The sequence below is a fragment of the Falco peregrinus genome, chromosome 3 (genome assembly GCF_023634155.1).
Source record: "Falco peregrinus isolate bFalPer1 chromosome 3, bFalPer1.pri, whole genome shotgun sequence".
Lineage (NCBI taxonomy): Eukaryota > Metazoa > Chordata > Aves > Falconiformes > Falconidae > Falco > Falco peregrinus.
Genome location: NC_073723.1, coordinates 9,244,355 through 9,270,821, shown reverse-complemented (window position 1 = coordinate 9,270,821; position 26,467 = coordinate 9,244,355). Strand labels below are relative to the sequence as shown.

Here is a 26,467-nt window from a genome sequence, read left to right as displayed (position 1 = left end):
AAGAAGATCAAAGTAACTGGAACAAAGAGAAAAAAAGACATCAGACCACTGAGATCAAAAAAGATGTCTATCATCAGCAGAAGAAAGGAAGGCAGCAGAACAGGTCACCAATGAAGCTAATGGGATGTGGTTCAGGAAGAAAAAAGCAGAAGCCAGCTGTGGGAGAAGGAAAGATGGACCGTGAAATAGGAGACTGGTATTAAGACTGCCAGAGTACAGGACATAATAAGAAAACAGTGAGCTAATAGGAGGACTGAAAAAAAAATAGTAAGGGATCTCCAGCAGGAACTGAGAGGTACTGGTGCAGGGATTTGGACTGGCTAGTGGATAAATTAGAACTCGGAGGAGGTCTTAAAAGTGGTTGAGGAGACTGGGACTTCAGTAAAAGGCAAGGGATGGAGTGGAGGTAAAATTGTAACAAGAAAGAGACAGGAGGTAACAGAGCAAGTGTGCAAAACTTACTAGAGCATCTAAAAACCAAGCAAAATGCATGAGTCCCACCATCTTTTACCTGTGCAAAACCAACTGGCAAAGCATCTTGTTCCCCTCCAGTGTGATACCATACACAGAAAAATAGTTATCACTTAGTCTGTTATTAAATGAAGAGGCCTGGGGTGCTAAAACTAGATGTCCTAGTCTTTCTATGTATGTATGTAACTATCAGATATGTTTTGATGTCACAGGATGGGACTTTCCTTTTTGAAGAAGCAGCAAATTCAAAAAGTGGATGCAAAAAATAGAAGAATTATGGGACTGGAAGGTCAAGCACTTTCCTGTTACATATGCCATTTTAATTCATCTTGTCTGTGGTTGTACATTAAGATAAACTGTTTAAGGATTCAGGAAGAAACTTACTATTTGTATTTTCTTGATCTTTACATGACAAAGTATTGCACTGGGAAAACAGAACCTATCTGTGAAAGTTTTCGGTTCACTGTGAACTAGTTCAGAAAATAAATAAGGCTTTTTCTTTGGCAGAACATGCACGGAATACAATTTTGTCCCCAAGATACTGAGGGCAGGATTGACCCGTGACTAGTACACATGGCTTTTTTCTTTCTTTAGTATCACAGTTTCATGACTCTGGACTTGGACAGGAAAATGGACAGTCCCCATAGCTTTCCTGCTTTGAGTCATTCTTGTGGTTCATAAAGAAAAACTCCTGAATCAAGCAGAGAAGACCTGAAGGGCAGTGTTGTGGCACAGAATATGAAACTCATTGTAACTGGAGTCGTATCTGAGATTCACATCAGGGACAATAATCCTTTCATGCTTTATGCCAGAAGATCATCTCCAAGGAAATCTGACAGCTTCAAGGGTGTCAGTGCAAAGTTGTTGAACTTCACTCACACCGTTAGATAAAGCTGTTCTAGAAAATATTGCGGATTACTCAGTCTTGCTATCCATTTGCACTGTCTTGTTATTTAGACAACTCTGTCTATACATTTATGCTGTATGGACATATATAAATGCAATTTTTAGGAAGTCCTAAAATTCCTTTTACCAGAAGTACAAGGATCTTTACTAAAAACTTTACATATTTATAAATTATGTATGTTGTAATACACTACAATACAGGTGCTTTTCTTTTTTTTTTCTTTCCTTTTTTTTTTTTTTTTTTCTCCCAGACAGAAAGTAAGCATCGTAAACTAGGGGAGTTTGAGAAGAATATGAGACCATTGTTTTCAGAAGTGCTTTGGGATTTTTAATGGCCATGAAGTACATAGGACTTCATATTGACATTTCTGCTGAGCATTTCTTGCAGCACTATGGATAAAATGGGAATAGACAACATAGCTCTCCTGAGACACATGAACTCCAGATTTAACACAGGTTGAAAATTAGGTTCACTGGGGTAATGTTCCAAAACAGCTTCAAAGCCGTTCACCCTTGCTGGTGTTGAATACTTGCAGCCCCTTTTCTCCTTGTGCTTAATTTCCAGTTTCTTACTGAATGTGTGCTCTGTACACTTTAATTTCAACATCTCTAACAAATATCCCACAAAATGAACTTTTTAAATTTCCTGACTTGTCCAAAAACTTGATTCCAGTAACAAAAGAGAAAAATAATATAAACCACATCATATTCAGTGGCTTCTGGTAAATTATTTTTCTTTTTCTAACAGCTGAATCCAGTCTTCATTCTTAGCTGTTACCTCCCCCTTCTTGATGTGTCTAGCATAACAGAGCTAAAGCTTTTGTCTGATAGCATGGATTTAGTTGCTGTAACTAGTGCTGCTTCCTTTCACGTGCGCTGTTCTAGCATGTTTTGTTCTCCAGCATTTTGCCTTCTGTTACGTGCAGTCCAGATTTTTTCCAAATCTCTATTGTTTGGCAGCTTGTTGATTTGGTTGCTGTTGTAATGAACATTTTAATGGCCAAACTGTTCTAGAAAAACATTTCAGAGAAAATCAATTAATTGGTAGAGAAACTGCCACCCAGAAAATTGTATGGAGTGTTGTTTCAAAGAACATTACTTTCTTTTCTATGTTTGATTAGAAGGCATATTTACTTAAAAGATGCTCCAACACCTTTTTTGAAATATGATGAAGTTGATGGAGCCGTTCTTTATATCTATGAGTCGATCTGGATTTTAAAGAGCTGAAAGACCATAATTGGTTAAGACACATTAAGAAGTTTTAATCACATGCTTTGTAACTAGTTTATGGTTTTCAAACTTCTGGTCGGGTACTTTTTTTTCTTGTAAAACTTATGGAATATTTAACACTAGTATATCAGCAACTATCAATTGCATATAATTTCTTTTTCTGATTGGACTAGTCAGCATTTGGATACAGGTAGGTTCTTCCAGAGCATAACAGCATCATCTGATAGATACATTAGTAAGAAACTTATAATGAAATTGAAAAAGCGGGAGATCAAGCTGAATACAGAGAATCAAATATATCCTCAAGTAAATGAGAGCAAATAAAGATAGTTCAAGACTAAAAAATGAAAATTGATTGAAATAAGTGATCTTACAAAGCTGGAAGAAAGCTGCATGAAGAGGTTTCCAGCTTAATCTTCTCAGCATGTCAGCTGGGTTACTGGAATACATCCCTCTCCTTAAAGCAAAGTATTTCCCTCCAAAGTCCATCAAATTCACTGTGTAACTTACTTCTGTGTAAGAATGGGTCCCTCGGAGAAAATGGTAATACTGGAAGTATTCATGTTTTTCCCCGGACATGAACCAGCTGAATCAGTTAATAAAAAGTGACCCTGGGAGCATGTCCATAGTTTGTCAGTGTAAGGGGTCATCAAGCAGAGCATTGGGACTAAAATGTAAGGGTTTTTTAATAATATTTCTGATTATTTTTTTTTTTTTTATTCCTGATATTTTAACTGTAGAGGGGCATTTGGACACCCACGTAGTGATTTCAAGGTTAACAAAGGTAGACACAGTCACTTTAAAACAGCTTAGGATTCAATATTACAGTGAGCAGTGTATGGAGAAACCATCGTGAGACTATTTTTCGTGTGTAGTTTCAAATATAAGATCAGTAACCAAAGCCCTTGAGTCTCCTAGGAGGGTTTGTGAAGTAAAAGACTCTCACTGAGGAGTGGTTATCTATTCAAATGACTCTGCTGTCATATCATTATGACATATGAAAATATGATTAAAGGCTTGCTGTCCAGTTGCAAGAAACTATGGTTTCCAACATAATATTGACTTCAGTGGATTATTTTCATAGGCTACTACCAGGTAAAAAGGTTCCTACTTCATTCTTTGTTAGTATATATTTCAATCCTTTATCAGGGTCAGGGAAGGAACGTGTCTCACAGATTCATGAACAAATACATTTCTGTATTAAAAAAGAATGAAGAATGTATTTTTTTTTTAAACAGTGAAACAAAAACATTAGTAATAGTTGTAAGCAATAATTAACAGTGATTCGACAAAGCAGGAGCTAAACAGTCACTGTTACATGTTAAATTTTTGCACATGATTACAATGCATAATCTACCATGTTTATTGTACATTTTGAGAATGTATGTACTAAGTCAAAATACATATAATTAATAAACATGGATTAAAAAGACCAAATTAAATTTGGAGTCAAATATGCATGAGTGTGTATGCACTTGGTAAACACTAGTGGCATTTTCCTGTTCTGTCATAGTCCCATTTGATAAATATTAATATTTAAAGATTGATGATTTCCATTATGTCTGCAATATTGCTCATGAAAGTCTGGGAATAAAAATATTTCCTGAAGTCAGTTAGGTCCAGCCTGAATTGGTATTGGAAGTATGTATAATGACCGTCAATGTCTTAGACAATGTCTGCGCAGGAGCTTCCTTATTGGTACATCAGTCTCGTTTACTTTATAGTTTCTAATGTGACTGGAAATACATCCACAAAATCAATATACTACATTTGTATAACAGCTCCCTTCTCCCTTTTATTTCAGGAAAATAAGCTATACCAGTAAATGAGAGGTTTTGCTGGCAGGGGTTTACTTGTGCTGAAGTCTGCTGAACAGAGCCATGTTGGTCAGCAATCATGTCCCCACAGCCTTCGCCAAGACAGATGTAGAATTATTTATCAAAGCATTTGTTCTTTGCCAGATGTAGAATGTAAGTGGATCTTGTGAAAGGGGCAGTGCTCACTGTCACCCATTGAGGTATAACACAGACACAGCATGTACAATCCCATTTTCATTACTATACTTCAGAGCTGCTTTTGTGGAAGCACCAGACACCAGGCAAAACAATGTATTTACTTCCTTAGTCTGAGCACACCATCTCTGAAGTCATGTCAGTAACTTATGTGATCTGTATGATAAGCAGCTCTCAGCACTTCTCGTATTTTTTCCAGATCACCCACCCAAACTATCATCTCTTTTCTATATGTTACAGTGACAGACTTGGATCATTTTAAATCTTTTTACTAAGCTCTTTGCCACCAAGTCTTACTGTCAGCAGCCCTTTGGGTTGTCTGAGAATTACTGAAGGAAGAAAAGCTTTCTTACCTAACCGAGCTGCTGCCAGCATCGAGGTCTTGTGCCGTCACTGCACCTATAATGGTCCCCACAGGCGTATCCTCATACACCTCCATTGTGTACGTAGGCTTGCTGAAAACTGGAGGTTCATCCATGTCCAACACATTTATCTTCACTGTAGCAGTATCTTTGAATGGACCCACCGAGTGAAATCGATGGTCAAGATGGAGATTGGAAGCCTCAACTTTAAAGGTGTATGCCTTTTTTGTTTCAAAGTCTAACGGCTGTGGAAAGAACAAAAGAAAAACATCAGATTTGACTAAAAATTAAACATTGCAAAATCACTTTGGTAGGATTAATCTGCCATAGCTTAAAGATGCCTTCAGTATAAACTTCAGCTCCCGAGCTAATTGCCTAAGCTTGTTTTGCAGTTCTTCTCATGCCAAGGTGGTTTCTGAAATAGGCCAGATAAATCATACCCAGGAAACGACTGTTTCTCCACATCAAAAAAAATCGGGATGACTGGCATGGATGTAAACAGTTACAATGTAGGTGTCTGAAGTTAAATGAGTGAAATTCATGTCTTGCAAATGAGCTTTGTGCAGGTTAGCCAGAGATTTGCATTCACAACTCCCATGCACAGGCAATCAGCTGTCTTTAGCTGATCCAGTTCTTTAAATAGAAGATTGCGTTTGGCAGAGAAACCTTTCAGATGACCATGAAAATGATGGAAGTGAGCCCAAATGAAAAGTCTGATATATACCAATGGGTCAAACCAAACTTTAGGTATGGCTTGGAACGTGATTTAAAACTTCTTCTGAGCAAAGTTTTTCCTGTAAAATGTCTCAGCAGTGAGCTGCTATTCATGCCACATATTTGACCCACATGTACTCTAAAAAATGTGGACTTTGACTCTGCCTTATGATCCTAGATGTAATCCATAAAGTCTTGAAGGCAGCATAGCAGCTCTGGGCGTTTGATGGAAATGCATTGCGCAATCAGATTGTTTTGGGGTGGGTTTCTGTCAATGTACATAAGTTTAGTGCCTTTGGTTTTAAAAAAGCAATCATCTCAGAAACCTTAATGCAGTCTTACTTAGTTGAAAAGACACAGAAGCTTTATTTTCAGTTAAAGGGTTTAGCTGCACTGGCTTTCATGTTGTTTTTAACGTTACTGACAAAGGCTTTTCCTGCTGCCTGGGTAACACTGGCACCTAGTGGTTTCTGCCTATAATCGCCAGGTTGGAAATAAACTAACAGAAAGGATATGCTATATGGAAAAGAGCAGGATCACAAGTGTATGAGCAAGAATATGCCAATGTCTGTCATTTTTTTCCCAGCTGTCATTACCGCAGTGTTTCCAGTCATTTGTCACAGCCAGGATAGATCTAAATTCTGGCATTTTCTGCCCTTATGAAGTAGCTCCATTAAAATCAATCAAGTTACCTTGACTTACATTAGCTGAACAGCTAGCATAATAATTTTAAATCCGTATGAAAGACATCGTAATTTTAATAGACTAGATGGTCAGTCTTTTCTGAGCTGGGGATTTAAAATTAGCCATCCAAGTTTATATGCCACAGAAATAATCAGGCTTGAAAGCCAAGTACTACTAACTGATCCACTACCACCTGCAACCGTCCTCCCACAGACAAAATTTCCAGTGGAAGCCAGTGTTAGTTGCACCTTTATAACTGGACTGACAGAAGAGCATAAACAAAGACTAAAAAGAAACAAACAAAATTAAGTGTGGAAGATCTTGTGCCCCAGAGTTAAAACCCTAAGCTGTTGCCTTCACTACAAATGGACATGCTGCTTCATTGTCCAAATTGTTGCCACTGTCTTTTCAGTTTCTATACTAGTCATGTTCACTGTTACACGTTGCCAAAAAAAATCCTCCCCAAAACAAACAACTCCCCCGTCAAATGCTTCTCCAGCTAATTACATAAATTGTTAACATGTTTAAAAAAATATTAAGGGGAGAAAACCTAGAGTTTAAAGAACCAGTCTGGAGTGGAAGAAGTCTAAGTATGAGCGGTTAAGCTAGAGCTACATGATTAAGACAGAGAAAGTAAGAAATCTAAGCTTTCAATTAAGTAGACATTCTAACTGATGCCTTGTATGTATCTTTGATACCCCCAAAAAAAGGGTATTAAAACTGTTCAGACTAGCTCCTGTGATGTATGAGAATATTTACAGATAGATGTACTAATGGTAAGAGCCATAATTCCTGCGGTCCTTGCAGGCTGTCTTTCACTGAGTTACTCTTCAAGGCAGGAGTACCAGATCACAGTCCTTGGCCAGTGCCAAGTCACAACTTTCATAATGTAAGGAGAACAGAGTGCTTGTTCGAGGACGGACAGAAAGAATAAGGTTCCAAGCAATTCTATGTACTGGTGTGCTCAGGCTGGCATATTTACTGAACAGCAACCCACTAGACAGATAAAGTGACTGCATTATTTCTATCCCCTCAGCCTTATGGGGCAGCACTGATATATTTTCGGAAAGACGTTTGCCCCAAGAAAAGAAAATGTTTTGCCTCTGTAATATCAGAGCAACCCATTCTCTCTTTCTGTCCTTCTATGGGTCTGATGATAAACACAGTTAGAGGTTAAACAATACATGGCCAATGCAAAGCTCAGTTGGCACTCAGAACAAGAAGAGAGAGGCTGAAAGTGCTGAGCCATCGTCAGAGAAAGAAATCAGTGACAGAATTCCACAAAAGAGCAGAATTTAAACTTTTAATATAAGTGAGGCTAAACTGCAACTGAAATGTCTGTGGAAAGATGGGAAATGTTGCAAATGGTAAACTGAAGATTTTTTTTTTTTTTTTTTTTTTTAAGATTTTATACAACATATATAATGCAGCAAAAGAGTATGGCTTTAATGTATTGTGATTATGGGAAGTCCATGCTACAATCTCCTGATCAGTTCTGGTCTTCCCAGTTTTGAAGAGTTGAGACATATAGATAGCTATTGACAGTCTCAAATTTTGGCATTTGTCTGATATGTCCAGTCTATCTGAAAACAGAAGAATTGAATGTCTGTCTAGTCCTCAAGCAAAAACCTTTTGGGTTTTAGTTTTAAAGATGTTAAAATAGCATTTCTTTGGGTTTTGTATTTTGGTGTTGTTTTTTGGGTTTTTTTTGTGGTTGGGGTTTTTGTTTTTTTTTTTTTTTTTTTTTTTTGTGTAGTAGATCCCACTAAAGTCTGTGAAGAAAATGAGTAGGCTACACAATATTTTAGCTGCCTTTTCTTTTTTTTTTTTTTTTTATTTTTAAACACATATTTTGCTGTTACATAGTAACTGTCTGACAGTGGTCAGTACTATTTTCACCTAAAACCTGGAATGCTGCTAAAGGGTACAAACATAGCAGAATGCTGGAATCTCATAGAAAAAAAACCTATGACATTATTGAAACATCTTTCAATTAACCAGATTTTAATGGAATGGTTTCATAGAAGTGTTGTTTTATAAATAACCAACAGGAATATTGATTCTTTCTATTAAAAAAATATATTCAGAAAGCTAAGTTTGAGTAAGGCTTTTATTTTACAAAAGTTATGAGTTTTTTCCAATGTAAACAGCAATTTCGGTAATACTAAGTCAATGTCCTATTAACTGTGAAATATTCAACAATTAGAGGAATATTTCTAATTGATATTCTAAGTACCAGTGACAGAATAGATGCATTTGGCCCCCCTATCAGTTCTTACCTGCCTTTTCCTATATTACAGTTACAAGCTGCTCTATATAGTCACATAGTAAAGCACTATCAGCATACACACAACTGTGTGCAGCCAAGGCATTCTACAAATCCCAAAATCAAATAACACATACTGACAAATCACTTTATCTTGCAACTCTGGAAGTACCATGAATAGATTTAGTATGACTAGGAAATCACATAAACAGCACTGTGTTAGAAATAAATACATTCTGAAATATTGGTTTTCCGTCTTCAAGGTAGACGTTAAGAAATGCTACTATACAGATGTATCTGTCTAAAATTACATATTAAATAGATAGATGGAAATATGGGTAGATAGATAGATATAAAGAAGTAAAGAATTGAAAGAAAAAAAAAATGGGCTGAAAGATGTAATGAATTCTGAGAAGCACGGCAAGAGTGAGAAAAGAACTATCCCGTGATTTTGCTCTGCTTTTTATCCACACATAAAAGATACAACAGCACTCTTTGTGGCACAAGCTTTCACAATCCACACCTACAATGATAAAGAAGCTGTATTTTGGGATGAGGTTGTAAGCCCTAGGTATATGGATAGTTATGGACAGTAGCGCTGTGTTGAGAGAAGGTGCGTATCGTCCTTGGCTTGCCTTCATATTAGCATTGTGCAACTGTAGAACAACTCTATGTCATATGTGCCCATCCCAAAACCTGGCAACACTTTCCCCTTGAAGGTGAGTTGAAAGTCTATATATTTTGTGAAATATTGCCATCAAAGTGTTTGCTGTGGATTGACATGTTTCAGTAACTGCACTTCTGCACTGGATTTTAAATCGCATAAGGAAATAATTGGTATTACAGGGCAGGTTGATTTATTAAAACAAGCTCCAGATGAACCAGGAACTCTCATTAGGTAGGGAAGAGAGGGCACAGTAAAAAAATGAGATCTATAGGCCAGATCTGAAGTGAATATTTCAAAATTTGATGGGAAGTGGGCAAAATATATGTACGCTCTTATCTGGGGAAGGGGAGAAGCTGACCAATGTCAGCGATTGAGCTGTCTGTTGCTCTCAAGCTCTCAAGCTCTCAACCCATTTATGCAGGTGCCTTTCACTGTTCTAGAAAAAAAAAAAAACAAACCACAAAACAAAACAAACCTAACAGCTGTATCTGCAAACTACAGAGACTGAGCATTTCCCCTTCCTCATTCTTCCCGTCATTCTTCTCTGTGGCTGTCATGGTCTTTATGATTGCATCTGCACCTGGATCACCACTTTCTGCCTGTACAGAAGGATTTAATATCAGCTGCTTTTCCTCCTCAAAATGTAAAACCACAATTCCCACGCACAAACTCGAGTTATGATTATAGGCAGACAGTGCCTATGCACACACATGCAAAGGATATTCTCTGCCTCTGGAGAATCAAGGGGTGGAGTGAGCAGTCTGTACAGTCTTGCTAGTAAAGCAGTTAGTAGCTGTAATGCAATTCTGGCTGAGGGATATCAACAGTCTGCCTTATGCTCACCGTTGTAGTGTACCGATGCTATCAGACTGCTCTTACATTATAGCAATATCATACATGGGCTATCCCACAAGCAAGACAATTTGGCTTAGTCGACAGTCAAATTACTACTTGCTGACTCCAACTAAAGGCTTTTTAAAAGTGGCCCCTGAGGTTCCAAGGAAGCATACACTCCAAATACCTTCCTGGAGCTACGGAGTCTGTTCATTGTTTCCCCAGTTTCTGTTATTTTATCGTCACTAAAGTTATTGTTTCTCATTATGTGGTGCTATGTCTGCCCCGACACCGTGATTTCATGGTACTGCTTTGCCATCTGATCAGTTAGCAGTGGTACACAGCTTACAAAAAATAAGATGCAAATGTTCCCTGAGTTTCCACTGACCTACGTGGAGAAGCTCAAGCAGTACAGTACAGCAGTGTAGGATCATACCAGGTGAAGCCTAGAAACACTTTTTTCCTGGGTTTAATGACAGTCTGCACTAATTAGTAATGTTTGAGCTAGACTCAGTGCTTGAACCCTGATCAATTACTGGATTAGCTCATGCTGAGCCAGTTAAGGGGCTTCTGCACATAATAGGTTTATTCTATAAACTTATGCTTAGTTTAATAAACTTAATGCCAACTGTTCAGTGAAGCTTGGATCCTTCTGTTTTCTGTTGGATGTGGTCATTAAGGATTTCTTATCAGTTTCAATAAAATCGGGAGCTTGCCTGGGACTGACACATTTTCCCCCCGTACCCGGGAGCACTACTCCATGCTCCACCTGAGGCCACCACATCTGGTACAAAGGAGATGGTCCCTTCTGTCACCCTGCTTCTTGTAGCTTACACTCATTGTAGTTTGCTGACACATTCAGGTAGGATGACAGATAATACATAAATATAAAACTCAATAAAAACTTTATTAAATAGCTCAAGAGAAGGGAAGAAATTGGTCATTCTGTTCCTAAAATAGTAGTATTTCTACTTTTACAAACAACTGTATACAGCACTATCCTAAAGTCCACACACTCCCACACTTTTTACCAATACTATTTTCTCTTTTTTTGAGAGAGAAGGGAAGCTCTTACAGTACTAACCACACAGTGGTGCTAAATAGCATTTGGATTTTTCTTTAGCAGACTATAAGAAAAGCTATTCCATTTTTAATATATGTAAATAGCACAAGAGTATTAGTAATCAAGCTTATATTGGATCATAGCATGAAAATAAATTAGCAACCAAAACAGATGACTTAAGATGTGCACATTGTCCAGCTGTAGCTGTTTGTGCCCATTTAGTGTCCTAGAAGCAGAGAATGGCCTTTTGCCTCCACCAATGCATTCAGCATGCTGAAAAGAACAGCTTGGCTTGTGCAATTTTTTATCATCAAATGTATTTTCCACCAAAAATAAATGCAGTCCAGGAAGGCTTCATTTTTCTCAATTTTGATATAGAAATGTCTCCATCTGGTTTTGCATAACAACAGAACACAAAAGCATTTACACAGTGAATGACAGTTTCTGGCTGCAAGAAATTTTTCAGGAAAAATAAAAGCAAACTTTATAAATGGTTTTGAAATGGCTCAGCACTGAATTAATGCAGTACATCCAACATCAGGATATGTTATGATACCAAAACCAGTCCAAACCGGTTTTTAAAGCACAGGTACTTTTTATTAGTGGCTTTGACTATTTATTATTTATAGCTCCGAATTGAAAGTGTGGTCGTATTCATTCACCAGCTTTGACTTAAAGAGGACTAAACGCATACCTAACTTAAATATTTGCGTAATCCCACAAGGTCAAGTCAGTGTTTTGAACACCATGCAATGTGGAATTGCTTCTCTGCAGGCAAATGAATAGTGCTGTTGCAGTCTTGTACAGTTCAGGTAACATGCATTTTAATAGGTGTTCACAAAATTGTGTTTGTCTAGCACTTCTGAAAATCTGAAAACTGCAACCCATAAAGGCACATTTGTATTATTACAAGCACAGAGGATAGGAAAAGACAACTGAGTTAACAGTATCATTATGAATCAGTATTGCTCTTGTTTAACCAGGATCCAGTAAGGAACTTAAGTGGATGGATTTTGGGTGATTCAAAAATGTCTTAAAACACTTGGATCATTTAAAGCTTGGTGAAAGGGAGCTTTTCCTAGAGAAAGGGTTTGTGAAGGACAATGTGTAGAGTCTGTATAAAGGCATTCTTTATGGGATGACCTGCGTATTGGGTTTATTTTCTTTCCACACTCCGGCATAGAACAAGGATAGTATTCCCTGACCTTCACAGCCTGTCACCATCCCCAGGCTCACTACGATGAAGAAGATTAAGAAGGGATTAGGACTATATTTTTTCCCCCTCCTCTTCAATGGCAGAGAGCTAACATTTACATTAGGCAACATCAACTGATGTTCTGCTGTTGTAAAGGTGCCCTAAACTTTCAGATATGCTGTATCTCAATACTGAAAAGGCTGAATAAATGCAGTAAAGTATCTGGACATAGAACTAATTATGTTTGTTTGTTTGTTTGTTTTAATTAGTGGTTCATACAGATATTATATAATTCCTGATGTAGCAGTCTCAAAAGTACCAGGTGTTTTGCCTGTGCTGCTCTTAAGATAACTGTGTCAGGCAAATTCATATGTGAACACGCTTCATCAGTAAAAACTACTATATGTGTGCTGTTTGAATCTGCATAGCCAATTTGAATGTTTTGACTGTACAGTCTAATACATACCTACTTAACCATAGGTATGGAAAAATTCCATTGCTGTGTATAAAAACAATCAGCACAGCTGAGACTTTGAACTAACCCAGGAAGAACTGAATCCTAGCAAAAACCTACTTCTGATGCTCAAGCATACATTTTTCAATGGTTCCCACTCATTGACATTTGTGATTGTCAGTGCATACAGAGGGGCATGCAGCTGGTCAGCCTGACAGTCCCAGGTGGAGCTATTTTTGACTCATCTGCACAGAGGGGAAAAAAGTGATGAGAACAATTTTTAAAAATTAAAAAAAAATTACAAATTCACATAAGGAGGAAGCAGTACATTAAAACTCTTAGTCAGAAAAGAAGGGGGTCTGTGAAGAGTGGAAAAAGTTTGCGTCTCATTGACAAATTACATCTTGTGGGTATCGTAGCTTCTATTTTATGTCACTTAAAACTAGCAGAAGAGTAAGTGACTTGACATCATCTGGTCCTTTAATGCACCTATAGATAATTTACTTTTTTCTGTGTCAAGAAGCTAAAGCCAGGAATTTTGCTGTTAGAATGAGTATAATGCAAATACAGATCATTGGTCAGAGCCAGGGGAAATTTAATTACCTAAATTCTAAATTTTATTGGAACTAACACTTCTTTACTCCTAAAGCTTGTTTTAATATACATGTCCAGAACTCTTTCTTTCCCAGACCCTGACGAAGTGCTCAGATCATAGATGTGTTTATTTTACAAAAATTACACCTGCAAACATGAGCTGTCTATGAAACATAACCTGGCCTTTCAAAATGAGATGATGGTTCTTTCTGCTAAACAAGTTGATCACTGCTGTACATGTACATGCCTGGGCTCAGAAGACGATCATTGGTTAAAATGTGACCAGTCCCTATTTTGGATCTCTACTACTGAATGCTTTAATCACTAAATTCCAAATCACATTTATCCTTTCTATCTTCAAAATTCATAAATTCAGTAATCTTGAACTTACTATAGTACACTAAAGCAACATCAACAGCTGAGATGCAGTGTGCCCCCTTGCATGAGTATCTGATAACCAGCTATTTGGGATGCTATTAAGAGACTGGAAGTAGGACTTGTCGATTTGCAATCATCTGGGACGACTCTACCCTGAGTAAAAACTCTGTTCACCACAATACTGTACAACAGCTTCATTATTAAAATAAAAAAACATAGCATCAAAGTTTTCAAAACAAAAAGTTTATAAGTAAAAATTAAATATATTATCTTAAACATAAAATAAACCTCTTTCATTCCATGTTCTGAACGGGAACATTTTTCATATGGTTTTAGATGGAACACTTCCCACAAAAGAGAAATTTTACTTTCTAGACAGAGATAAGAATTAGTTCTCTGCCATTAAAATTGACATTATTTATGAAAAGTCATACCTGATTGTATATGAAAAGAAACACTACCAATTTCTTTTAAGACTAAGGCCACAACCACAGATTCTAATAAAGATAGAAACTACTATGTGTTCTTTATGAGGTATAATTGTACAACATTTACTTCTCTTACCTAATTTCTCACTTGAGCCACAGGTACATACACCCCATCAGTGCCACATACCTTTTTCAGTTTGATGACTCCTTCCTGCGTGTTCTCATCTGTTGTGATGTCAAACAAGTTTCCTCCATCTCCTGGAACTATGTTGTACTCAATTTCTGCATTCTTCCCAAAATCAGGATCCACAGCTCTGATCCTTCCAATCGCAGAACCAACATGGGAGGACTCAGGTACTTTTAAATGGAAGATACCTGTGAAAAAGTGGTAGATAGTCATTCTTGGGATTTCTTGATAATTAACACAGTATGCCTTTTCAAAACGATGGAGCCTGTGCAAAATAAACAGACTTAAATCATCTAGTTAAAATGATGAGATCAAAACAACAAAGGATTAGAAAATACATATTCATGTTTTACCCACCGATTTCCCCTAATTTCTAGATTTAGTCCAGTGCAACTGTAAAAGCCTTAGCATCGCTATCTATTGAGATAGCTATCCGTATTTCTATCTTTAATTTTACCCACATGGTTGACTCTTTTGAATTAAATTCCACTTGTAGACAGTACATGTTAATAAGCATTTCCCTCCTGTGTTTAACGGGTTTTAGTATCTGAATTCGTATTTTACTGAGAAAATATACACACGCATTTCACAGTAGTTGAAAGGAAAAATTCAGTGGAGAAAGGATTGATTTCCACTCATTTCTGTAGTAGTCAGTATTACAATTAGATGTACAACTCCAGGGGAGTAGGAGGGCCAAGGGAGATGACAGAGAGTAATGTTTATACATTAGCCACCAGAGGGTGCTCTGACTAAAAGTTCACTGCTAAATATAATTTTTTTTAGCTCCGCATCTTTTATTTTCGGTTTATTTACTATCAGTGGTAATAAAAAACCAACACGTGAAATTTACACACTTTAAAAATAAGCATTACTACTGATACGTAAGGACAAAATGATTTAATTCAGAGAAGCAGCTCTGCTGAAAAAGCACAAGACATGACAGATAAAAGAGCTAAAAGAGGTCCAAAGTACTTTGAGTCAACCTTGACTTTAACGACATCCATAGCAGCAGCCTTAATTTAAAACAGGGTGCCCTGGCTTATTACAGCAGTGCTGCAGTGCCTGGCTCCCCTGCTCGCGGCACCCCTCGCTGCAGCTGTCATTTTGCACAGCTGCCGGTGCCCACCGCCACGACCAGTATTTCCAGTGGGCAGGTAGTGCTCACCTTTCTTCATGCAGCAGCCTTTGCTGTCAAAACTACCAGCAGCTTTTGGAGCTGATTTCAGCAGGCCTGGGGTATTTGATTTGCTTCATCCTGGCTCTCAACAAAGCTAGCGTTTTGCTTGCCCCATCATTTTGTTTTCCCTGGTCATTCTCCAACAGCTCTCACAGAACAGCCCCTCCAGCGCAGGAAAATATCGGCAATGGCCTTCCCTGTTCCTCTGCGTGTAAACACGTAGGAGGAAATTTGCACCTCTTTTTCAACAGTATAGAAGGGCAGGCATCTGTGACTAGTGGGAGGCATATTAGGGGGATGTCTCAGAGATTTCTGCCTGGTAGCGGTTCAGTCACACTTCACAAAATAAGGCTCTGAGAAGTTGTATATCATGCAACAGCAGGTTAGATGACTTTCGCATCCAGCCGCTGAATTAAACAGCAGACACGGTTCCCTGTCATTATCTCCTCACAATGCATGCTGTGTCAGCTTTTTCAGCTTTACAAGCTTTTTCTAGGTGAGGAAAAAATTGACACTAGCACTGCTGGATTAGGAGCAAAACTACTGTTTTTGTGAGCTAGTAGTTTGGGCTATGGTACCTATAGAATTGTCTGTTTGAATGCCTCTGAAAAAAATGTGTTTTGCCTGCTTTCTCTCTCTATCAGTATGCAAAGTATACCTGAAGGCAAAACTTGCTTTAATTGTTTGAGAAAATCCCTGTAAGTAAAGTGTGTTTGTGACAGCATCCACATTTGGACATTACCGTGTGTAGCTTTGTAGTAATCATTGAGTGAGCTACCTAAAAGTTGTGCAATTATCACTTCACTTTCTTCCAACACAACATAATAAAGGAAAATTTCCTTCTTTTTTCAAGGGAATGTACTAAAGGAACCTCTTGCTTTAACAGCTGGAAAGGAGCATTATGACACAAAGTTCAGCAAGACAATAGCAGTCTCAGCTATTTCTTAGTTATACTTCAATGAATGAGTAAAAAAATAAAATTTTAACATGGTATGCAGAAGAGTCACAAATCCTCCTATTATTTAATGTCACAAACGTGTGTATTGCTGGGTCTCTGCTGTGCAAGTTATTCAGAAGAGGTGGAAGTAAAAGGATCTAAAAGGGCTTTGCCTACACTTGAATCTTATATTTCCACATCACAGTTCTAGCCCTGATGCCCAGATCTTTTACAGACACTTAGATTGGATGACAGAAATCATTGCTGCAGTGTTTGCTCTTTACAGCCACAATTTTGGCAAACATAAAATGTAAGAGCATATGATAATGGATTTTTCCTTTTTTTTTTCTTTCGCCTAGTTGATCTGTTCTTAGTGAACTGAAGAGCACTCAGATCCATTAAAACAAACATTTCTCTATAAAATATTACACCTGGCTGTAAAGCACATGGGACTTAGATGAAGTCAAAGAAACATGGCATTACTCGTTTCAGATTGTTTAGGCTTTTATCAGTTATTTTCAATGACTTGGCATTTCATCACTTCCAGAAATTCAACAGCAATAAAGATGGGGTTATCCAGATTAATTTGAAACTCTGAAGTAATCGTCAACTCTGCCAGAGTTAGATCTCTGAAGATGTAGTATGTAATTACACTGCCATTGTCCTCCTGTAATATTATTTTCACAGCATATGGAAGCTGTTAATGGTGCTACTGCGACAACATACTTTCAGAATAAAATAAATGAAAACAAATAAAGTGTATTGTTGCCACCTCAGGGAAAAACTTAAAGAGAATATAATGTATAGCATGAAAAACTTATTTTTTCCCTGTCTTTGTACAGAGGACATTTGAAATGATCACATGAATGCTGCATATGAAATATAACAAAAGGACAGTTTTGTAGATTTTTATTTTTCTGTCTCTAGAAGACATTAGTTCTTGCCCTAGACTTGCTGTGACAGTTTAGCATTATTCAGTTTTTATTGTCCATTTCGCCTGTGTACACTACTACCTCCATTTGCTATAGAGGTATATTGAAACAGGCCTGAGTAATAGCCTTTTACTCCCAAAGGTCCTGAAAACCTTGTTCTCTGCAGCTTCTAGGAATGATGGAACAAGCAGCTCAGCCAACGTTATGCAGCAGCTGGTTATGCTACTCAAACAGTTCTGTCAAATTCTGTAGATTGTCTCATGTGACTTCTCTGCCTACAAAAATCTACTTGCATAAATCTTTTTAAAATATGTTTTCTACGTTTGATGCTGTCCTTTATAAAGGATGAGTGATACAGATGTACCAAAGGAGCAAGCCCTTACATCCCTCAGACTGCACCATGAAACTGGACTCTGCAACTAGTTATCCTTTTGATGATTTCAGTCATGTATATTGCATGCGAGTCAGAATATTTTCACATATAGGAAAGATAGTAGCAATGCATATTGCCTGATCAAGACTTTTTGCTCTGTTGTACAAGCAATTTTAAGAAGAAAAAAAAAGGTGTTTTTAAGGCCAAAAGTCATATGCCAGTTGACCTGTTTAACTTATGCAACATTTTGCACTTAAATTACACTTAAAATTCAACCCAGAATCCAAAATTAGAGAAAGCCCAGTGATTATGTATCTCAGCATAAGCATTCAGGCATTCCCTTACAAAGCCTGTGTAGCGCCTCTGTGATTCAAGGTGTGAAATTTCTTCAGAGTTTCAGATCGAGCAGCATCAATGAGAATGATACAAATAAACGAGTGATGATGCTATTGAAGATTTTAGGCTGCAATGACTGATAGGGCTTATTACTCAGCCCAAAAGCATTCAGGAAAATGTAGTTAGAGGCAAGCTAACAACACATACAATCTGCCTCTGAGTTTCTAAACCAAAGATGGTTCCAAAGTGCATAGTGGGAAGAAATCAGAGCTGAGTGACAGGTAATCAGTCATTTTGACTGAAATTCAGCACACACTTACAGTTCTTTTGACGTGATTAGATTAGTTTTAGTTCTGAAGGCTCAAAAGCTGTTCTGGGGTTTGATCTGTCCTTAGAAAGGTTTTTTTTTTCTTGTTTTGTTTTTGGTTTGGGTTGGGTTTTTTTGTTTCTCCATACCTGCAGTTTACAGGTACACCATCATTTAACAAAAAGGTTTTCAATTCTGGTAAGAGTAAGAAATGAAAAGCACCATTACATGTCATCAGCAAAACGATCAGCAAGAAATAATCCATGTTAGCATCTAAGGACAAGCTAAATGCATAATGGCCTTCAACCAAACAGATGTAAATGCTGTTTGAGGGTTGTTTTTTTTTATAATTTCACTATACATGTACTGTGTGTATGCAAGATTACCCTCTCCTGCTTTTTTTTTGTCTATATTTTTTTCACTTGTCTTTGGCAACTGCTGAAGTATTGCATTGCAGATAATCATAGCAGCATGAATCTTACAGGAAACAACACTGAAATAAAATAATTTCTTTCTTTTGGATCTAAATCTTTAATTCTTACTCAGGGAAAAAATAATCAGATTATGTATATTATAATATTCTTGTTGGCTTAAATTAACAAGGCATTTCAGTTTTTTTACCCTGGCCAGGTCATAAGGGCACTGATTTCTGTCTGTTTAGGAAGAATCTAAAGACAACTGTTCATATTCACTCATTGGTGTTTTAACAATAGTGTAACAGGCAAAAGAAAGGATGCTGTAAATACAAGCGGATAGTGTACTAAACCTGTTACATCAGTGTGGTGGTTTGATGCTGGCTGACTGCCAGGTGCCCACCAAAGCTGCTCGATCACTGCCCTCCTCAACCAGACAAGGGAGAGAGAATATAACAGGAGGCTCATGGGCCAAGATAAGGACAGGGAGATCACTCAGCAATTACCATCACAGTCAAAACAGACTTGACTTGGGGAAATTAGTTTAATTTATTACCATTCAAATCAGAAAAACACCTCCCCCCCATCCCTCCCTTCTTCCCGGGCTTAACTTAATTCCCCATTTCTCTACCTTCTCCCACCGAGTAGTGCAGGGGAATAGGGGTTATGGTCAGTTCATCACATGTTACTGACTCTCCTTCCTCCCCACACTCTTCCCCTGCTCCAGTGTGGGATGCCTCCCATGAGAGACAACACTCCATTAAGTCTTCCAACATGAGTCCTTCCCATGGGCGGCAGTTTTCCCCCACACTGCTTCAATGTGTGTCCCTCCCACAGGGTGCAGTCCTTCAGGAACAGCCTGCTTCAGTGTGGGTCCCCCACAGGGTCACAGGGCCTGCCAGCAAATCTGCTCCAGCCTGGGCATCCCTCGGATCACAGCATCCCCCAGGCATCCACCTGCTCTGGTGTGGGGTCCTCCCCAGGCTGCAGGTGGGTATCTGCTCCACCGTTACCCTCCATGGGCTGCAGGGGCACAGCCTGCCTCACCATGGGCTTCACCATGGGCTGCAGGGGAATCTCTGCTCTGGTGCCTGGAGCAGCGCCTGCCCTCCGTCTGCACTGACCTGGGGGTCTGCAGAGTTTCTGCTCTCACATAGTCTCACGCCTCTCTCCTGGGGCAATTGTTGCGCAGTGGAACCCTTCTTAATGTGCTGCCACAGAGGCACTACCACTGCTGCTGCTGGGCTCAGCCTTGCCCTGCAGTGGGTCCCTTTTGCAGCCGGCTGGCATTGGCTCCCTTGAACATGGGGGAAGCTTCTGCCATCTTCTTACAGAAGCCACCCTTGTAGTTCCCCTGCCACCAAAACCTTGCCATGCAAACCCACTATGATGAGCTACAGCTAATCAGCCTAATAATTAGTGGCATGTGATGTACATGCTCCTAAAGCTGGGAAGATGTTATTTAGCATAGCAGAGAGATACATTTGTGCATCTCCTAGCTGTGGCTCTGACCTGCAGGGGGCTGGAACTTGCAGGGGGCTCTTCCCCTGTAGAGGAGAGGCCAGATGAGCTTTGTCACCTTGTTCTTTGTGACAGATCACATCTCAAACTGACTGTCTCAAAGCTTGTTAGCTGAGCTCCTGCAAAACTTAACAATTGTGAACAGGTAAGGAGCCAACATCTGCCTGACATCAGTTTTTGGCCAGGATCAAGGAAAGAGCCATGCCGCTGCTTTGAGGGATGTGCCTGGAGATGGACAATCACACCTACCCATGCAGTAATCGTTTGTGCCCCACGGAGGAATGTGGTACGTGCCCTTGTCTGGGAAATGACCCCCTTGAACTCCCTATAAAAGACTGTGTCACCAAACAACAAGTGGTGATCCTGAGACCCCTGCCACTGATGTGAATAGAGACTACAGACCAACAGGACGCTGCTGCATCCATGGTGGTGACCATCTCTTGCAACTCTATCCCAACTGCTTGCTAGATTTCCTTCTTTCCTATCTTTCCCTCTTTCCTAACGCTATTTTCTTACCACAACATGTGAATGTTTTGTTTACATAAGCACACGATAAATTTGCTTGATCAGCGGCATTTAACTTTGTTTGTGTCTTAATCTCACTCTGGGTATAACAAAGAATCTTCCTGGCTAGGGTCTTCCCAGACCAGAACATTCTTTCATGCAGTTTCATGCATAATCTGGCATAGGCTGGTAAAATTTCAGTTATGGCAAGGCTTCTTCCATCCTCAAACCTACTGCTCTGAGTTAGGGTTTATGGCCTTATTAGATAACAACAACATAACCATTCTTAAAGTTCCCAGTTCTCTGCTGTGGATCCTGGTCCACTCCTAGCAAGAGCTGCATCTCTCCAGACTGAAGAGATCCTGGATGTCCAAGGGTTCCCAGTTCTTCAAGGGAAAATGAACAGAAGCAAAACCCATTCTGGGTCTGATCTTGCTGAAGTCTAGGGTGATCCACATGATGGAGGTTCCCCAGATCTGGCAGCTACTGAGTCTATCAGGACCTCAGGTGAACTAGCAGACTGGGGTTTTGAGGCTGTCCTCTTTTTTCCTGAAAAAAAAAAAGTCCATCATACCTGGTGTAATTTTTGTATACCGAAAAAAATCAGTTTAACCATTTGCTGTTTTTTCTACTGATAAGTTGTCACAAAGCTTTCTAAAAATAAACCTCTCACTTGCATGCCAGAAACTAATTCCCCAGAGCATAATACCCTCCTTGTTGGAGCAAGAGTTCAGGAAATGGGAAATGCCAGTTCATTTTCTCATCGGAAGATATTCAGACCCAATGCTTCTGTCTCCAAAGAGTGCTGGGTGTAGCAAAGACGAGAGAATATTCTGTTTAACAGCTCAGCGTAGAAATCTAGGAGCAGTTGTTTGAAGCCACAGACACTCATATGTGTGTGTCCAAATACCTAGGCAAGAATAACTCTTAAATCTTCTTCGAAGGATCTTAAACTTTCTTTTGTATGGTAGCACAATTTTACTAGAAGGGGAAGAAAATGTTTTTTTTTTCTAGAACATCTTCATTATTATAATTAAGGGTTTCTTCTAGCCAATATGGAGCTGATTTCTGACAAGCTGAGGAGACTAAATCGATTTCCTGAGTAACTGTTTTAATTATGCAAATATTACTGTGTAGGAAAGACCCCACCATTATCACTTCCCCTTCCATTGGCCTTGCTATATGGTCACCTGGGCAAAGCCTGATCTGTGAATGTATTCATGTGTTCTACAGCGTGCTTCCTGGGTCTCTGAGGGCTTGTGTGGAAAACCAGTTCTAGATGATCAGTTTCATTATGTATCATGACTAACAAAGAACTGTTCTGCTAATACACAGTCTACTGATTAAGAAATTATTCCCAAACAAAAAAAGGCAGTAAAAAAAGTCAAAATACAATGAGAAAACTAATTATTTTGGGTTATAGTCTAAAAGCTTGAATCAAATGTTTTTATGTAAGATATATATAGTGGTTATAAAGAATTATCAAGGTGTAGCATGCTTTATGGATAGAAAAAGAATAGTTTTCAGGATAAACTGTCTTTCCTTTTTCAGAATCTCAGGCAGCATGTAATATTCATTTGTCAGGTAGGTCTATTGGTAATATTTTAATGATCACACCGTTACCATGAAATAAATCAATACACTTATTCCCTCTATAAAATTTAAATTCCATGATATATGTGAAATGTGAACATGATAAAAAGTATATTGCCAAGGATGGGACACAGAGTTTGTAATGCTCTGCTTAACATCTCTGCTTCTTAAATACCTTGCGGGAGCTTTCTCATATATTCTTTATTACTCTGGCACAAAAGATAATAACACAATCTTACTACAATTCATTCACTCTTAAAAATGTGGTCAAACCATTTACTTCAGGATCTAAGCCAAGTGCTCTAAATCACCTGTACTGGAAGAATCATTTTTCTCTCCATCGACTAAAGAAATAAGGTCCCTATCTTTAGTCCTCCAAGTCACACCCAAGTTGCACATCTAAAATCACCTAAACAAAACATGCTCGAATCCATATTACTTAGAAGACTCCCTGTGAAGCTTTGATTTTCACATGCTTATTGGGTAGATTTTATGTAAATGGTTTTCCCTAAAATATATATTACTTCTTTTTTCACCATGTTAGCACAGTCTGAAGCAGAATATTATTTTGAAATATAAAAATGTGAAATAATCATCAAGTGTAAGTGCCTAATAGTTGGTGTTCTTTGTTTTCAGTATTGGTTTACTGTATGCAGTTTCCTTAAAATACTTGAGAATTAGTGTGTGATATAGACCAAAAAATAATGATACAATAAGATGGCAATTGGCCTCACATTTGTAGTCTTTTACATACTTTACAACAAGTATGATCAACTTAGCAAAAGTGATTTTTATGACTTCCAATTTAAGTGTTTAAAGTGAGATCTCTATATAAATACTGCTGCTTCTGCAAGGAAATCTGTGGGTAGTGACTCCTTTATTATAGATCCTTCTCTTGAGAGTGTTGGCAATCACTTTTATAAGATCAACAAATTTGTTATGGAAGCCACCGAGAAAAAATATAATTGTCATGTATTCAAGAGAAAACTTGAAAGAGTTCCTCTAGGATATTTCTACTATTTTATTTTTATTTTTGTAACTTGCTCTAAAAAAATTCAACTACATGTGTTTTGGACTAAAGGGAAAGCAGTTTCAAAACTGCTCAGTATCTGCAGCTTCTAGGGCTGTCAGTAGGAACTTTGGGATTGTCACAAGCATTGTTTTGAGCATCCCAGTTAATGATCTTGGAAGGAGTGGGGCACTCCTGAAAATCTAACTACAACTGTGGTTATTAGGTATTTCTGAAAATGATGAGCCTAAACTATTGTGATTATAATTAGATAATTACTTATGGTCTGTTTCATTGCATGTTGCACAGTAGCCTCTACACCTTTCAGAAAGCAAGCCCACCACGGTCAGAAGCAGAACGGCTGTGTTCATTTCTTATTTGGACAGAAGGCCTTGAGGAAAAAGGCAGATGCTGCCAGAAATTATAGTGATGCAGCAAGTGACACTGTAGTCTGTGAGTTACTTTGCAACCAATTCTCAAGGCATTGCAAGGCAACCCCATGCTGTTAAATCCGTAGCCCTAGCCACTCTTCAGGTTCAGAGAGTGGGTGGAGATGCATGGTGCTTTTCAGCCATCCCAAGGTTACCGTGGATAATGTTATGCATCCAGTCTAAATACTCTCTGCGTTTTGAATGCATAATTTCTTCATCGCTCCCCACAGAAAACACATTGGGGTGGAATGAATGTCATGATTCCTGCCAAAGGTTGTTGAATTTCTATGAACTGTATTTGTTTACACCTTCTATACAGAAGGTAGCAGATGTAAAGTACAATTATTAATGATAATAATCTACTATGATGATAATGATGTGTTTAAAAATAATTGACCTATAAATCTTACTGTTAATGATCAGTTACCACTTAAACCTCATGAAACGGGGCTAATGAATTGGATAAGTGCAGACTAACAACAGGATTTCATGACCAATAGATAATATTTAACTTCTAACCACTATTGTGCTCATTTGTATTTCCTGGACTATTGCTTACTGTGCAATCAGAGCATTACATTTTACCAAGTGATCTGTAAAAATACAAATTACCTGTATTTTCACTGGTTATAGAGTAGTACCAAGAAATAGCTATATTTGTTTTCATGCTCTGCTTTGCAGTTGAGGGTCCAATCTTTCTCAGTTTAGAGCTTTAAAGAAGTTTTTTGTTCCATTCAACCAGTGCTCTAAACAGTCCTTTCTTCTAAGCTAGCCTTTGCTAGTTATGCATTCTTGAGAAAGTTAAAAAACCCCAACAATATAAGTGTAGCGTATCTGAGAATCTCTGGCAACTGAATATTTCACCCTCCCGTTTATTTCTCAGGTTTTTGGTGGTGTGGGTGGTTTGGGGTTTTTTTTGTTCTCCCCCCCCCCCCCCCCCCCCCCCCCTTTTCAAAATACTATGCTTTAGTTGGCTTTTGTGTCATTGTTCAGTCTGAATCAAATGTTTCACTCTTCAAAATGCTGTATGATCAAGATCATGCAACAGTGACAACTACCAAAGAAAAAGAAGTTTCTAGGGAGCTTTTACTAAGACTGCCTCCACTTTTGGGGGCAAATCAGATCTCACTGAAAGTGCCTGAAGAATTCTTACATGGAAAGGAATAAGCAAGAAGTAAGAGAAAGTTGGTTAAGTGTAAGAAATCTGTATCAATGTAGGTTTTTATGTTAACTCCTTTATGTTGCACACACACAAACAGTAACAGAAGCCTACTTAATTGTCAGGTGCTGTGACCCAAGATGGGCTGCGTGGCCTGGATTGGAAAGCATAGGCTCAAAAAGTTACAAGTGTTCAAAGAAATTTCATGTGCCAGCCCAGAAGCTACCCAGTACAGAGTGGCCTATTTCCATGTTATTAAATTCCTTTACCCACACCAAAATAGGTCAGCTTCATGGAATGTAACTGCTGAGAATAGTTCCTGATCTGCACTAATTTCCCCAAATGCCCTGAATTTGTCTAAGAAAGCTTTACTTGGTGTTGGTCAAAACTGTGCCCAGTGCCTGTGCTCAGGCTAACAATACTGATGACCGAAATGTCCAGGGACTTTCCCTGACACTCTCATGTCATTCTTTAAGTCTTCAAAGGAAAATATAATGAGCCATTTTATACCTTCTTTTAGTCTATGTAAAAATGTTTACAACTACACTGGTTAAGTGGAGGTGTAGGGGGAAAAAAAAAAAAAAGAACTGAGGTTTTTTATGAATAACTGTCAAATATGTAGCTAATATAGGTGGGTTGAATAGAAACAGCAGGCAAGGGTCACTGAGCTGTATGACAGTGCAGTGGCCAAACCAAACAAGATGGAACTATAAAGAGCTTATCTGGGATGGTGAAGACTCATAATCTCATTATAGCAAAATGTCAGGAGACTCAGAGCTGAAAGTGACCCAGCAAAGGATGGTGTTGGTTTAGCAGTGTTATGGCAGAGAAAAAAACCCAAACACTTGGGGAGCAGGAGGAGATGGCTGCACTGTAGTTATAAGATGAAAATGAGATCAGGGATAAATTTGTGTCTCTTTCAGGAGAAAGGAGACAAGAGCGCATGTTAAATGTAAAGGTAGACAGGGTGAGGGGGAAATAGAAAGCCAGAGGAGGGTGAGAGATGCAGACAGTACAGAGGTGTGGAGACTTGGAAGGAACCTGGATTAAAGAGGCTACCCTAACTCCTCCTCTAATTCCTGTAAGAGCACTGTGCAAATGCTGGTCTGTTAGTATTTCTTCCCTTACTGATTTGACTATTGTATTGCTGTTGTTAAAGCTGTAGTTAAGTGACTTACTGGTATTAAAATCCAGAATTATAATGAGCTCTTCATGGCTGCTGGATTCATGATTGGCTTACAATTGCATGGACCTGTTTCTGGAGTGTTTGTGTTCCTGTCTTCCATAACTCCTTGAAATGGTTGGTTAAAATATATGTTCAATTAAAAAA

General features: G+C 38.5%; 1 protein-coding gene across 4 annotated transcripts in view; it reads right to left on the bottom strand.

Annotated features, from left to right (window-relative positions):
* Positions 1–26,467, bottom strand: part of CDH12 (cadherin 12) — a 220,798-nt gene that overhangs the window by 35,460 nt on the left and 158,871 nt on the right. For all 4 annotated transcript variants that reach the window (XM_055800777.1, XM_005243727.4, XM_027795760.2 and 1 more), the window contains 2 exons: positions 14,446–14,633; positions 4,973–5,226 (listed from right to left, as the gene is read on the bottom strand). In XM_055800777.1, the coding sequence (XP_055656752.1) occupies positions 4,973–5,226; positions 14,446–14,633 (442 nt within the window). The remainder of the gene's footprint in view (positions 1–4,972; positions 5,227–14,445; positions 14,634–26,467) is intronic.